This window comes from Lacerta agilis, chromosome 5, assembly GCF_009819535.1.
Source record: "Lacerta agilis isolate rLacAgi1 chromosome 5, rLacAgi1.pri, whole genome shotgun sequence".
In the NCBI taxonomy this organism is placed as follows: Eukaryota; Metazoa; Chordata; class Lepidosauria; order Squamata; family Lacertidae; genus Lacerta; species Lacerta agilis.
The window spans coordinates 91,256,816-91,272,525 of NC_046316.1; the positions used below are offsets into that span (position 1 = coordinate 91,256,816).

The 15,710-nt window shown below is 49.5% G+C and overlaps 1 protein-coding gene across 1 annotated transcript in view; it reads right to left on the bottom strand.

Moving 5' to 3' along the window:
* DIS3L2 (DIS3 like 3'-5' exoribonuclease 2) overlaps positions 1-15,710 on the bottom strand; it is a 200,418-nt gene that overhangs the window by 37,226 nt on the left and 147,482 nt on the right. The window contains exon 15 of the mRNA XM_033150865.1: positions 5,705-5,784. Coding sequence (XP_033006756.1) covers positions 5,705-5,784 — 80 coding nt within the window. The remainder of the gene's footprint in view (positions 1-5,704; positions 5,785-15,710) is intronic.

The following is a 15,710-nucleotide window of genomic DNA, read 5'->3' on the forward strand; positions in this document are numbered from 1 at the left end:
TCTCAGGCACGGGGCTCAATGAAGTGGGAAACCCATTTCTGGACCATCCCACTGGCCAGGTGTGCGTGCCTGTACAAAAACAATTCCCCGCACATAGAAAACCACCTTTAAAGGAGAAGCTTCAAGCCAAACCTCCTGCCTGAGATGTTGGTTTCCTATGCATCAGTATCCTGCTGTGAAAGCCAGGGCTTTTTTGGGGGAGGGAGTGGGTGATTTACTCTAAAGCCGAGTTGAGATTTCTTTGCCCGCTGAGCTTTTGGCCTGTATTGGGTAGGGATTTGCAGCTCGAAATGTGTTTGAAATCACTCTCCTCGTTTTGACTTCCTTTGCCACTGCCACTTGTATTGCGTGATGGCGGCAGGGGCAGGTGTGCTTCCCAAAGCGACTGCTATTCCTTCCCACCTCAATCCTGTGACAAATGCCCCCCACCATGAGATGTTTGCCAACTTCTCTCCCATCCCAAAACTCTCCTGCTCCCAAGCCAATCCTCAGAAAGTTGCAGCACGTCCCTTTATGGGCCTGGGCATTTTGACTCAGAACTAAATTCCCGTCGTGGAAGGGATGGAAGCCTTGATTCAGGTTTACCACCTGACTGTGGCTCTGGTCCTGCAGGTGGCCTCACCACCTGTATTTTAAACATCTCCTTTGCAGCCTTAAGACGATGTCCACAGCACAAATGGAAGCCAAGTTTCAGATCGGTCCATGAGCCCCAGGGCAAGGGACCCTGGCAGTGCACAGAGGTTTGTGTTCTCTCGCAAGGAATCACTGCTAATCTACAAAAACTACAATTCCCAAGGTGCTTAGGGGAGGGGGGAGAGCCCAGGAAATGAAACAGGTTTACATTTGTAGTATTTGAATCCCATTCTTTAAGCCAACAAAGTTACAGGTGGGGAACTGAGGGTGAGAGGCCGCACCTTGACCCAAGTTCACTGTCAGAGCAGTGATCAGGCCAGCCTCCTCCAAAAAGGCCACAGTGGACATTGCAGTCTCCTTGTTATGACTGCCCCACTGGATTTCTAGTGCATTCAGTACAAACATCGCTTGCCATCAATATGGGAAAGACCACAAAATACATTGCCAGCAGCACCACCGTAAAACTCTGAGCCAGACCTACTTAGAACTCAGTCGGCATTCTGGCAAAGGAGCCCCCCTGTTTGCAAGGGAGACCACTGAGTTGGAGGCTGGGAAGGGAGCCCAGGGGCCATGCCCTGACCCCAAGACAGGATCCTCCTCATTTTACCTCTGACACCCTTAACCAGCAAAATCGAGGCTGGCTCACAAGGAGCCAAAGCAAAGGGCAAGTAGCTCCGGACGACTCGAGCAATAGAGCCAAGCCACGTTCTACAGGAGAAGGGGGGAAGAAAACACACAGCCTTACGGGAAAATCTGCTGGATCCCGAGTCTGAAGCAAGTCTGCAGTTTACCAAGTCAAAATCCTTGAAGTAAGCATAGGGGACCTGTCTTCCTTTGCTTCCAAGGCAGAATGCAGGTGTTCACTGCACAAATTTGGTGCGGTAAAGTCTTCTACAACTATAAAGAGTGGGCAGCAGCCATCCATAAAGAGACTGTGGCTGTGTACACACACACACACACACACACACACACACACACACATTTACTCTGCATGCAGCACTCCCCCAACTCTGCTTTGCAAAGCCATCTACACACAACGTTAGTCACCACCCACATCCATCCCATAGTTTCTCGAGAAAGGCTGCAGGGTTCCCATTCCCCCCCCCCCAATGCATTTCAACCCAAACCAGCTTTGATGGAAAATGTGATCTATGGGAAGACATCCATGCCCTCTCTCTGACCACCAGTGAGCACGGATGGTACACAACTTGGAAAAGTATCCAGCTGTACTCATGTGTGCAATGACATGCAAATGTGCTTTGAAATGCAGTCCTGCTGCCTTTTATGCCGGTGTTGAGCGCACAGCCTAAGCACATAAGTGGAGCGGGCTGGATCAGGCCAATGGCCCATTCAGTCCACCATCCTGTTCTCCCAGTGGCCAAGCAGGTGCCTGTGGGAAACCAGCAAGCAGGATCTGAGCACAAAAGCCCTCTCTCCTCCCATATTTCCAGCAACTAGTACTCAGAAACTTTACGGCCTCCAACCATGAACACGGAGGACAGACATCATGGCTAGTTCCCTCTCCTTCTGTCTGTCTTTCTCCTCTGCCTGTCTCTCAGAGAAGGAAGGTCTGGATCTCACCCACTTTAAGGGTGCATTCACATTATTGCCTGAGAGCCAGTGACGTTGTTCCCTGCTTACCCTCTGGTGTGTTTCACAGGGCTTCCCCGCCTAGCTGTTCACACCAGCACAGCTTCCTTAGTGTCCGATTCATTTCGGTTTGTGTTCACACCAGGGGTCACTGACAGCGTGGGGGGTGTCTTTACCCCATGCATACTCAATGTTGTCACCAGTGCATGCTCACAGGTGTTGAGGTCAGCTGAGGTACAGGAGGGCAGGAGGCTGTGGTTTCAAATGGGGCGACCGGGGGGGGGGGGGGCGGCAGGAGGCTCTGTGATAAGAGCTACCGGAAAAAACATCCCAGGATCTAAGACACAAATGAAGCAGGATTAAGGTGATCTTTGGGGCTCAAAAAGCAGGTAATTTAGCAGGGGCTTAAGTCAATCAATCTCAGAAAACATTACAGAAGATGACTCAAATGCAAGCTGAGCAGCTGGGGGACTCAAATGGACAGGAGCCCCACCCCCACCCCCGCTCCCCCACTGAAAGGGTGTCAGGTAGTAAATCACCAAAAGGAATTAATCCAGCGCCATGAATTACTGACGGAACTTGATTTAATAACAGGCAACTGCTGTTGGAAATGAATTCATCTGAGCAATCAAAGACCAATCCCCAGTAAACCGACAACAGAAGCCGGCAGAGTTAACTGAGCTGCGGGCTCAAGGAAACAATCCCCACAGGGGAAGAAACACAAGACAGCTAGCTTTGGGGAAATGCTAATGCGTTCGCACCTCATGTGAGCACAGACTGAAAACCCAACACTGGAAATGCAGTAAGTGCACAGTAAATGGGAGTGTGAACACAGCCTAACTGTGATTCAACAGCTAATTTGGTGCAGCGTGGGGTGAGATCTGAGTAGGTGCAAGAGAAGAGGTGCTGTATCAAACTATGGGAACATCCATCTGAATAAGAGACTTCAGAATCCTATGGCAATATGTTCTCCCAGTTGCCAGGGCATCTTTGACCTGAGCAGTCAGCAGAACTAGCAGTAACATGATAAAAAAACCCCAAAAATAATAAAAACCATCCTACCGATACATGGTGGCAATATTACAAGCTAATCAATCAATCAATCACCTTCAACACAAGCTTATCAAGGCAATGTACAGGCCAGGGCTGAGAGATAAGAGGCCACCTAAAGCCATCCACATTGGAGAAGGCATTTGAACTGGCCTTCCTGAATTCCTGAATAAACTACAGGAATACATGAGTGCACATGTATGCACTATGAACACAAAAACCTAGACGTTACACACAGAGTTCAATTCTGGTGGGTGCTGTGTTTTCACGCCGCACAGCAACGCTACCAGTGATGCGCCCACAGTGGCCCAAATGGTGATGAACGCATTTCATTAAAAGTTCAATTAATTGCTGCTTGCTCGGTTTCCGCTACAGCCGACAACTGCTGCGCTTGGCGTGGCATGCACAAGCTGCGTAATTTGGAACAGACTTGCTTTAAGCAACCTTAGAAATCCATGTTGAGACTGCAGATTACAATAAGCTGCAATTAACCAATTTGATAGGAATGCCAAAAGGCCGCAGTGGTTGAAGTTTCCCATCAATGGACTCCAGCATATTTCGGGGGGTGGGGGGAAAAGAACAGATTTTCAATGGCGAAAATATTGACAGAAAAATACCCAAGTTTTGTGAGTCTGTAAATTGCACAAGTAGAGAAGTTGCACTGAAAGCGGGTCTGTTTAGAAGATGAAGCTCAAAGCATCTGGGAGTGTCATCTGGCTAAAGTGCTTTCCAGACCCACTGATTTGGTAGAGTTAAGCCAGGTTAGGAACATAGAAAGCTGCTTTACACTGAGTCCAACAGGTCAGCTATGCTGACTGGTACATGTTCTCCAGGCTTCCAGACAGAGAATTTCTTCCCATCCTGCCTGGAGATGCCAGGGATGTTAAGAGGCTCAGGTGCTAATGTGAAACCTTAACTTCTTGCTCTGTGAATGACCCTGCTTTGCGAATGCACAAGCTTGGGACTGCAAGCTCCCCACTCCCCACTCCCCACTCCCCATCTCTTTCACAACCCCGTGGAGGAAATTCACCTGCTTTCAAACAAGCCGCGGTTCCTCATCATGACTAAATTCAGGAACTGTAGCTTAATTAAACTTCAGCAAGTGAACAAGCCCAGATCAAAAACCATGGTCGATCCTAACCAAAGTGTTCCCTGACTTCAGATGTAATGAGGAATTAGGCTAATTCAAAAGCAGAAGTGGTTGCTCCAACTTCTTTGCAGCTGAAAAAAACCCAAACAGGGAAGGAGGGAGAGTATGTTTCTTTCCTGCACTGTATGAAAAAGTACTTTCTGTGTGTGTCTAGTGGGGAGCAGACGTACAATGGGCAAATGTTATCTAGATGCCAAATTCCTTGCCCTTATAACACACAATGTTACGTCACCTGTTGTCTATGGCTAAACTGGCTCACCCTTTTCAGTGATGCGCTGCACATTCCCAGTTCTTGCTTTGTGCTTGTGACACAGACGTTGTGTTGGGTGTGGAGCACATTCCCTTGTGGAGGGTGCATCGAAAGTGGGCATGATCCAGCAGAGACCATACTTCATCCTGCACCCATGCATTCAAGAGTTTCAAGGTCGCGTGATGGTCACACAAAATCTCTAGAGAAGGGCACGGGGCAGGGGCAGAGAAGGGCGTGGCATGGCTCAGTGCCTGGGCCTGATGTTTTCCACCCTATCCTGGCCTGGTCTGGGTGGCAGAATGTTTGCAAACACGGGCAATAGCTGTGCACCTTGAATGAGCAGAATGTTTCCTCTGCCTGTATATCCCACTGTACTCCTTTATCCGGGCTGGGTTGGCAGTGCCCCCTTGTCTGCAAGCTTCTACCCCTCAACTCCCAAATACCCCACCCGCCAGAATTTTGTCTTTCAAGAGCAGCTAAAGCCGCATCTACTGCAGCCTACCTGCAAGGAAACCCGACAACCTCCAGTTGGCTGTGGTAGTCTTCAATGTGTTCAGACCTGGGATTCACCTTTCACTCAAGCGTGCAATTGGGGATCCATTTAAACAAAACAAAACATTTTTTTTCTATGGTGGGAGTGCTGCTGTGGCCACCCATCTTAGATCCCGACCCAGCAATAGTTTGCCGAACCCCTGGTAGGGCTGCCACATTTGTTTGCCTCGGAGGGAGGGCATGCCTGGGCTGAGCTGCAAATGCAGTCGTTCCGAGGTTCCGATCCATGCTTAGCTACGTGGTTTGTGGGGAGGCAAACAGCGACTGCCCTAGCCTACCTGACAAGGCTCTTGCCGCAAGGCTTAACTGCCACCCTGAGTTTCCAGGAGGAAGGGTGGGATGCAAAGAAGCAGAAGGAAGTCCAAAAGCCGCTGTGCCCCTTACGTGTCCAAGCAGTTCTGATTCCCCGGTGCCGGAGAGAAGGGGTCAGGCTTACACACTTACAAACACTAGTTGTGTAGGACTTTTGCAGGCCTTACTTGTTGCTGTCCCGGTACTGATAGATGTAACATCCTTGTGGCATCCCGCTCTCCTTGTCCAAAGTAAACGAGAGTTTCAGCTGCAGAAAGGAGGAGAACGAAAGAAAGGGAAGGAAGGAAGGAGGGAGGTGGGGGAAAAGAGAGAGATTTTTTTTTTTTTAAACCACATTTAGGCGATGTTCTCAGCCGCGGCAGCAACCCCATGAAAGGCTATGGGGAGAGATCAACCTCACCAAGGCTGACACTCAACCGCTGAGGCCTGGAACATACAGCAGGGCTCCAAACCTCAGGGAAGACAGAGTCACATGCCTTGCAGAAAAAGCACTGGCTTTTTCCACTCCTTTGTTGCTATAAAGTGTTTGCGGTTCTCCCGAAATGGCGTGGGTCATGACAGCTCCCTCCCCCACCACCTTCAAACACACTCCAAATCCACCACCCACACACATCCATGGCCCTGCAAGAAGCAGCAGCAGCAGCAGCAAAGGGGCTCTCCGCCTCCTCTGGGGTAGAGGATTCTCCACCAGCGGCCGCGGACTTCCCACGAGCCTCTTTCTCTGAAAGTCTCTGCCCTGTGGCCCTCCAAGCACATTTGGGAGGGAGAGAGAAAGAAAGAGGGGAGGGAGAGAAAGAGAGAGGAGGAAAACCACAAAGGGAAAGGCGACAAATTCTTCCTTTGGCACAGAGTTAATCCAAAAGCCAGTTGGAAGAGCTTGCAGTTTGGCCCCATGTCCGGCAGGGGGCTGCACAGGGTGACCTGGAAAAAAACGTGGGGAGCCCAGGAGGGGCTGGGAAGAGATTATTTGCTGGAAAGCCAAGAAAGGGTTTCGGAATAGTGGGTCAAGTCCTGTGTTATCTAAGGCCAGTTCATTTGAGGCAGGGAAAAACTAATTTGGCTACCACACTACTGAAGAAGAAGAAGAAGAAGAAGAAGAAGAAGAAGAAGAAGAAGGGAATTCAATACAGTTCTGCGCAGATTTTGTTGAAGGGCGGTGGAGTTTCTGAACAAGCAGCTCACTAATAAACACACATTGGGGCTTACTTAGAGCCCCCCCCCCACCCCAACATCTGGAATGGGTTTGAAGGGGACAGGGGTGAGGAGGTAGCCAACCAAACCAAGCGTGGTCTAAGGAGAGAATGAGCCACCCACTGTTCCTACACTTATCGCCCTAAGTCAGGGGCTGAGGGACATGCCGCTATGTGGATGTCGTGGGACTACATTTCCCATCGTCCTGGGTCATGCTGGCTGCTGGGAGATGGAATCCAGCAACACCTCGAGGGCCACAGTTCCTCAAACAGATGAATCGAGCAATTGAGCCAAGCCACACAGGGGCAAGAGTGTCAGGAAAGGGGGAAATGCGGGTGTTTGCAGGAGAGAGGAGAGAGCGCTCAGATTCTCAGGGCCATTCAATCTAAGTAAAAAGTCTCTCTCCATCCCAAGTATGATGCTCCGACAGTCCCTGAGAGCAGCACTGGGCTGGTCAATTTTAGGCATGGAGGAAGCTACCTTCTACTGTTCCACTGAACTCAATATTGTTGACTGTGACTGATGGTGGTTCTCCAGGACGTCAGGCAGGGGGTCTTTTCCTACCCTACTTGGAGATCCTGGGGGTCAAACCTGAGACTTTCTGCATGCAAATTCCACCACTGAGCTGTGGCCCTTCCCAGAGGAGGAGGAGGAGGAGGAGGAGTAGCATGTGTGTTTGCGCGCACACACGGGCCATGTTTTTGAATGCTTCACCACTTTAAGTAAAAACTTCTTTTGGCATGCAGTAATCTAGCACATCAGGGTTGAAGATAGAGCATAGCCCTTTCCCTCATCCACTGGTTTATTAAATGCAGGGAGGTTTTTAATAAAAGGGTTTGAAAGAGCACACTCTGCACTGTCTGCAGTGAAGCAGCCCAGAATCCTACCACTTTGGCCAAATGCTCACCAAGGGTTCCCTACAGATCAGGATTCACATTGGCAAATGAATGCTCTGTCAAACTAGGGGTGGCACACACTGCCAGCAAGATAGCTCAGTTGATAAGAGTGTGAACTCTTAATCTCAGGGTTGTGGGTTCGAGCCCCACGTTGGGCAAAAAGATTCCTGCACGGCAGGGGGTTGGACTAGATGACCCTCGTGGTCCCTTCCAACTCCACAATTCTATGATGTGCCCATTTTGCATGTGTTCAATTGCCAGCCCATTCTGTCATGCTTTCTGAACTTACCGTATTTTTCGCTCCATAAGACACACTTTTTTCCTCCTAAAAAGTAAGGGGAAATATCTGTGCGTCTTATGGAGCGAATGGTGGTCCCTGGAGCTGAATTGCCCAAGGGCCAAAAGAGGATCATGCTTTTGATTTTACAAAGAGAAAAGGGAGTGTTGAAAGGACAGCTGATCGGGAGATAAGAGTCCCGGCTCCCTTTCAGCCCAGCCCTCCATTGTTGAATCTGCTGCAGAGGGAGGTTGTTTGTTTCCCCAGCGACATGTGACTGGCTGATTAGATTATCTGTCTGGAAACTGTAGAAAGGGCTCCCTTTCCTTTAGAAGCTGCAGAAATGTGAGTTGAACCCCATAAAAATGGGGCTTTCCCTCTTTGCTTTTCCCCTTTGCAAAAAAAGCTGCAAAATTTTTAGCTGATCCTCAAAAAATCAGGGTTTTTCCCTTTGCAAAAAGCTGCAAAACTTTTAGCTTATCCTAAAAAAAACAGGGCTTTTCCCTTTGCAAAAAAGCTGCAAAACTTTTAACTGATCCTAAAAAAAAACAGGGCTTTTAGAAGAGGAAAACCAGAAAAATATTTTTTTTCTTGTTTCCTCCTCTAAAAACAAGGTGCACCCTATGGTCCGGTGTGCCCTATGGAGTGAAAAATATGGTAGCAAAAGAGACATGAAAACGCACATTTTAAATTGCACACATTCCCCCACCCCAAACACATTTTTGCAGCATCTTTTTTAGCCGAGAACGGAAACACAAAATTCAGAGCACAATCGAAAGGATAAGTGCCTCCCAATCTGCGCATTATTCTGGGAAGCAAACGCTGGAGTGGACAGCTTTGCTTACAAGTGCAAACCAAGTGAAATTCTCAAATAAGGCTACTTCAAACAAAAAGCTTTCCTGCACACACAAAAACTAGAATGTCAAGGAGCACGTTCCTCATTTATCTTCTCCCTGACACATTGGTCTTGTGTGAGTGGGAATCTCCCCCCGCTCCCGGCCCCATTCAATTATAGGAGTCCTGTCCCCCACCAAACACTCGTGGCCCCTAGGGAGACTAACTACTCTTAGAGAAGAAGCTCTTTAGGACTGGATAACCTCTTGGCAGTCTGCCTGGCGTGAAGAGGGAGTTATTCTGATCTAGCCTGATGAGGTGTGGCGGAGATGCTAATGAAACGGTTTTCACAAGGAGGACTCCTGGAGCGAGCCGGAGGTTACCCTCAATGCTTCTGGACATTTTGGAGAATGGACGGCGGACCTGACCTTTGCAAATGAAGCAAACATCACAGAGAGACTGGCTTTATTGCAGACAGTTCCTGGACCCGAGGAAAACCTGAGAAGTAAAATTAACAGCCCATGAAAGAGCAAAAGCTTTATTAAGTCGCCCTTCCACCAGTGGGCTCTTAGCACAGCCAGCGTGCCGGCTCATTAGATGCTGAGCCAATTCACACTCCCCTGCAAGGCAGCAAGTGGAAATCGAAGCAGCCGAGCTCCCATGACCCTAATTAAGACTGCCCAATGTGCAGCTGCTGCAGAGTCCACACATCTCTGCACAGGTGCAAACCTGCAATTTTATTCAAACCCGGCTACTTGTGTACCAAAGCCCAATACACCCATAATCTGGGTACTCCAGTTTGTTCCGATGCCTCAGTCTCATCTGGTGCAGGTTGATCAGCTGCAACTTGATGTCACGCCACTGGGATTCGTCAGCAACCCTCGTGGGATATCCAGGCAGATTTTGCATCAGGAGCAGCCTTGGGAGGGCCCTTGGCGAGCTGGGCATTTGAATCCCTGCCACCCTGGAAAGCTAGACCAGTTTTCTCATGGAGTAATGTAAGCCACACCATAGGGCAGGGGGAGGAGAGGCTCACACCATCCAGTCATTCTCCAAACCAAAAATAAATATAAAATTCAATTTAAATATGGGGGAGGTCTGCCGTGGAGAGTAGACATACCAGGGTTTGTCAGGAGGAGGAAATTTCTAATTATTACGATGCTGAACTCGCAGGCTGCAGACCATAATGAGTGACAGCAATTGGTCCAGCTGCCCAACACCCCACCCTGTATTTGTCGGGGTCCAGGTCCAAGTGAGCTCTGACAAAAGCCTCCAAGGAGGCCCCTCTGTGCACAGAGGCAAAGTTCACTGCTGCTTCCGCACTTGGGGACCGCAGGAGCATCCCGCAGAAAGGACGGCGAGCCGAGGCCCTGCTGGATCCCATCACGGCAAGCCGTTTCTGGGATATATGCCTGCCGTCATTTTGTTCCGTCAACTTGCCACCAGATTCAACTTGCGGCAGGGTAGAGAGACACGGAGCTCATCCATCACCCGGCTGCATTCTTCAGAGGAGAGCGCTGTGGCGCAGCAGTCTCCATGCCTGACAAATCGCACTTTCCAGCTCATTGGCACTGGGCATAAAAGGGCTGTTCTTCATGCTGGAGGGCCGGGGGGGGGGATTCAGTGGGAACGGGGTGGGGGGGGTGGGAAGGCTGAGAACAACAGAGACTCACCTACCCAAGGAGGCTCGCTGATAAATTAAGATGTCATAGGCCCTTGAATAAGAGCTGCCAAGAAGACTAGCTGGGATTTCTTGAGAGTGGCAAACGCCTTCAGCGCCACGTGAGCAGAAAGATGCCAGAGGTGGCATGGAGGGCAGCTTGGAATGGCAGGAACATAACCAACGGTGGTTAAAGTTAGTAAAACGTAATTTTCTAGGTCTCCGTTTTGAAACGCTCTCCTGTCCGCTGGCCTGTAACCTTCAGCAGTCAGAAATAAAAGGAAGTCTGACATTCTTCCAATTTGCATCGTCTCTGTCTGGCTGCCTGGAAGAAATTCCTAGCTCCCCCCTGGTGAACAGGTTGAATGCCTATTAACAAATCTGCTTTTGAATTATACTTTTGATGCTTTTGAATTATGGTGCTGGAGGAGACTCTTGAGAGTCCCGTGGACTGCAAGAAGATCAAACCGATCCATTCTGAAGGAAATCAGCCCTGAGTGCTCACTGGAAGGACAGATCCTGAAGCTGAAGCTCCAATCCTTTGGCCACCTCATAAGAAGAGAAGACTCCCTGGAAAAGACCCTGATGTTGGGAAAGATGGAGGGCACAAGGAGAAGGGGATGACAGAGGACGAGATGGTTGGACAGTGTTCTCGAAGCTACCAACATGAGTCTGACCGAACTGTGGGAGGCAGTGGAAGACAGGAGTGCCTGGCATGCTCTGGTCCATGGGGTCCCGAAGAGTCGGACACGACTAAACGACTAAACAACAAGAACAACAACAATAAACCTAGGCTTGCTTCCCATGTGTTCTTACCGCAAAGTTGTCTGGTGTCACATGCTGAAGACTAGGCCCTAAAACAGGGTGCATTCCTTCCTCTCAACTTATCCTCACCTCCTAGTTTTGTGGTCCTGTGCAACAGACCAGGGTTGGGGGTCCTCATTTCACCTACAAGCAAGTATTGAGGTGGTGGGAGAAATCCAAGAGTATTGCTGCCCTGAGAATTCAACAGGGCCATTAAAAGGTATTTACCCGTCCAGCAACACCTGCAGGGCCATACAGCCTGTATCTCAACAGCGGAGTCAGAAGAGGCAACAGGTGGAGGAAAAAGGGATCAGCCAGGCTGCCACGGGTTGAAGATCGCTATGCATTTTGAAAGAATTTGTTCTGATTTTAAGGTACTATAGGTCTTGCTAGCTGCTGCAGCAGTTTTGAGAAAGGGGGGTGGCTTATCCTTTGCAAAGCTCCATGCACACAGGTGGCACCCTAAGGCCCTTGCCGACACTCTGGAGAGCCAAGAGGGAAAGGAGGACAGGAGCAGAAGAACAAAAAGGTAGAGCATATCAGCAACAAAATAGGACTCAAGCGGGAGCATGCAGAATACGTTGCACTAAAACTCAAGAAGGAAGCCACTGCCCCTCCAGAGAGTCTATCACACTTGAGTGCCAGAGAGGACTCTGTCTCCTCAGAAGAGGATGCCTTAATAAATCGATTTTGGACATTACAACTGCCAGCTGAAACTGAAATCTTGAAAAGACTGGACACACTGAGAAGCAGACTGGTCAGAAAGGAGGACCATGACAAGACTACGGAGGGCCTATATATATGGCCCATATCCCCTAATTGCTCAGTGGATAAGAGGACGGTGGGAGGCTCCTTCAAATGCGTAGATTTGGAACTTCAAGTGCAGCCCCCACTGGTGTATGAAAAGGCAGAATTAAATCAGGCGGCGAAATCCCCGAGTGCATGGATCGGCTACCTTAAGCTCTCCCCCAATGAAACAGCTACTCCCGAAACTTCCAGGCAGAATGGGCAGCTAAAGCAGCTTCACGTGCTCATGGAGGCAGGGGCCGCAGCTCAGTGGCAGAGCGTGCACTCTGCATGCAGAAGATCCTGGGTCCATTCACGAGAAGCATGTAGGCGCTGGGCTAGGCCTGATCTGGCAGGATTTCATCAAACCATAACAAATGCAAGATGAAATCTTTAGTCTCATAGTCTCTAAAAGTCTTTAAATGAAGCTAGGTACGAAGCTTTGTGCTCAGCAAATATAATGCCCAACACCGAACAGTGATTCCGGATACTGACTGCTATTTCGTAGAATTCTTCATCAGCATGGTGGGAAGATATAGAATAGCTTCATAAACCCATCTTGTTTTGATTGAATATATGCGGATGGAAATATCAAATGCTATGGAGCAGTGCTCATGTGATAATCTCTAGTCACAAAAAAGATATTGAGCAGGGCGGCCTCTTGACGCTTGAGATTGCGAGAGCTGCTTCTAGCCACATCAAGCAAAACCGTTCTGCTGTGCAGCAGCTCCCCCCACCCCTATCTGGATGACAATCTCCTTTGCTCCGCTGACCAGCGAAAGGTTTAAGTTAAAAGCATTCTGGCCCCAAGCCTGCTTTTCACTCGGCTGTGCCTGCCTTCAGTAAAGAATGTACGAACTTTCCCCTAAGAGGAAGGGTTTTGTCACAGTAACCTTGGCTCTGCGCCCAGGGCAACCTTCTGCACTTGACAGAAACAGAAGCGTGTCTTTCCTAAAGGCGCGCCCGCGTGGACACAGAGGAGCATCTTTCCCCGCAAGAATGGAAAGCGAGAACGTGGCCGAGTTACAGCCCCGGGGTGGGGGCAAAACCCATCCTTTTGAAAAAGGGAAGTGTTATGGGGGAACATACAGGTGCCACACATGGGACAGAGACCCAAACACAGGGCTGTGTGTAAGCCCTGGGGTCCTGTGAGCGGCATCAACAAAGCTCATATAAAATTCAACACCTCTGCCTCAATAAAAAAATTTAAAGCAGAGTTTCTAGTCCCTATGGCTGTGAAACGAAACTTAAAAAGGGGGTGGGGGTGATGAAAGTTGTAGGGTGCCTCTTTGTCTTGCTCTGCGCTGGGCTTGAGAGCGGATTTAAATGCAATTCATTTGCATAATTAATTTGGGTAGCCCCAAATTCAGCTTTTCATCGGATGGAATTTGGGTTCCCCTGCAGCTGATTTTTAAAACTTAACTTAAGCTCAGAGTACAAAGAGCCCCATTTATAACCTTCTCTTTTTGAATGCGCTGCTTCGCTGGAGATTCAACATGGTTGTTCTCTCTCTCTCTCTCTCTCTCTCTCTCTCTCCCCCCCCCCCCCCCCCCCCGTTCAGCGGCTGTGGTCACGGTTCACAGGCAGGATCGCATTTTTTTTTGCCAAACATTTTCTTTTCCATATATATAGATATACGCGCATGCCTCCAATATAAACGGTGCTTTTAGAGCCACTTGCAAATCTAGGAACTTTGACGTCACTCTTCCTTCCACCTACTCAATCTTGACCACAACAAAGAAGAGTGGTGGGAAAGTTCAGATGGAAAACCGGCAGCCGTGCGCCAAGCCTCAGCCAGAGGAGAGGATATTTATTAGGCGATCCAGTGCAGGGCAGCAGTTTGCCCACCAGGCTGACAGAGCCCTGGGTTCAAACTCCAGCCAAAGCTTCTCGCCGGCTGTTGTGCCTGCTTTGCATCATCAGAGAGAGGCGCACGAGGGAAGAACCCAGAGGCACTGCACAGAAATCTAGGGGGACTCTCGTCCCTGGGGTTCCGCTGGGGCTCCCCAAAACATGGCTGCTTCAAGCAATCTCTGCAAAGTACCACGTTCACTGGACATTGCCGAGGCAACTCGCTACATCTCTACCCTTGGCAATCCTACCTGGCAACTGGGAATGTTGGTGGCCTACCTCTCAGGGTCGTTGTGAGAACCGACATGCGTGAAGTTAAAATGGTCAACAGGAATGGAGCAGAAGAAGATAAAGCCTAACCTAGAAGCTGGGTCAGGTGTTAAGACAGGGAGATGCTCTAAAAATACTCCTTGCTGTGGTGGCAGCGGGGAGGGAGAGACGATTCTTTGAAGGAGCTCAGCCCTGCACTCTCTCTATTACCAAGCATCCCACGCCTTTCTGCTGGCTGGTTTCACACATCTGGGGAACTTGGTAGGGTGAAGTCAGCCTGCAATTTGGCCACGTTCCTTTTCAGAAGTAGGTTTTAAGGAGCAGAAACTAATACCACATTTAATGGACACTCGAGCTCTCAAAACGAATTATTTATCCAAAAAGTTTATTTTATTCTATTCTAATTTTTTTTTAAGGAGGAGATGAACGGCTCTCGCAGCAAATTTTCCATCTGCGGTGTTTTCTTTTAAGTCTTCAACCCCAATCCTGGTTCTTGCCCTGGAAAAGCATTCAAGGAGAAATTCACAGGGCGAGGAGGAGAAGCAGGATAATTCGGCATTAGTGGCAGGGGGGAAAACGCCTTCCATTAATTAGCCCCTATTGCTCCTGTGAGCGCTCCAATGGGAGAACAGCCTTTACCGAAGGTGTCATGGACTTTGAAGAAGCTCGAACTCAGGACAAAAGGGAGAAACGTGCTAAGAGGACGGGACGCTTGGCAAATGCTCACCAGGATCAACTCCTGCCCAGAAACCTATGTCCCCATCGTGGAAGGATGTGTGGATCCAGAATTGGACTCCGCAGTCACTTACGGACTCACTGTTCTAAGACTGTGTTCATGGAAGACAAACTTACTCGGATACGAGGGATCGCCAAAGCACCAAGTCCTGCAAACCCTTCCCTCTGCTTTTCTCAAAATAGCCAGAATCGGTTTTCCCCAGGGACTCGGGGCCCTCTGGGAGAGGAACAGAAGACCAAAGTGGGTGATTAAATTAGGGGACGCATGACTGCGCCCCAATGCGGATCGTCACTCAAGCACCGGACAAAAACTGCGGCAACAATGCAAGTCCCAGCCCCGGAGGTCACCCCTAACAAGATTAGCTATGCGTCCTGGGAGATGAGACTGACGAAACTCCCAACATGTTTGAAACCTCCATTATTCAAGGGAGGGGGGCCTCTGTGAGCTGCTGGCAGACCGCAAATCCTCCATTAAGTGATGTGCCCAAGGCCACTGACAAACAGAACAAAAAAAGCAAGGGGGAGGGGGTTGAAGAAAAAAGTGGGCATTCAGTGAGCCTCAATATACCCCAGGTAATTGTTCCCGCCTTTCCGTAGCACCAGCAGGGGTAGCCCCCCATGGTGCCCTGATTTGACAGCCCGGGCACACCATGAATCCTCCCCCCCCCCAGCTCCAAGTTGACTTTTCAACTCCATTCCGCATCAGAGTCTTTGTGCCTTTGAAACCACAGAAAGCTGCCTCTCCATCCATCACTGACACGGAGCCCTCTAAAGTCTTGCGGCCATTTCACTCCTTTGCAGTGGGAAAGGCTGTGGACACATGGAAGGAGACGCAAGAGGAGGAGAGCCCAGAAGTTCTCTCTGCTGCC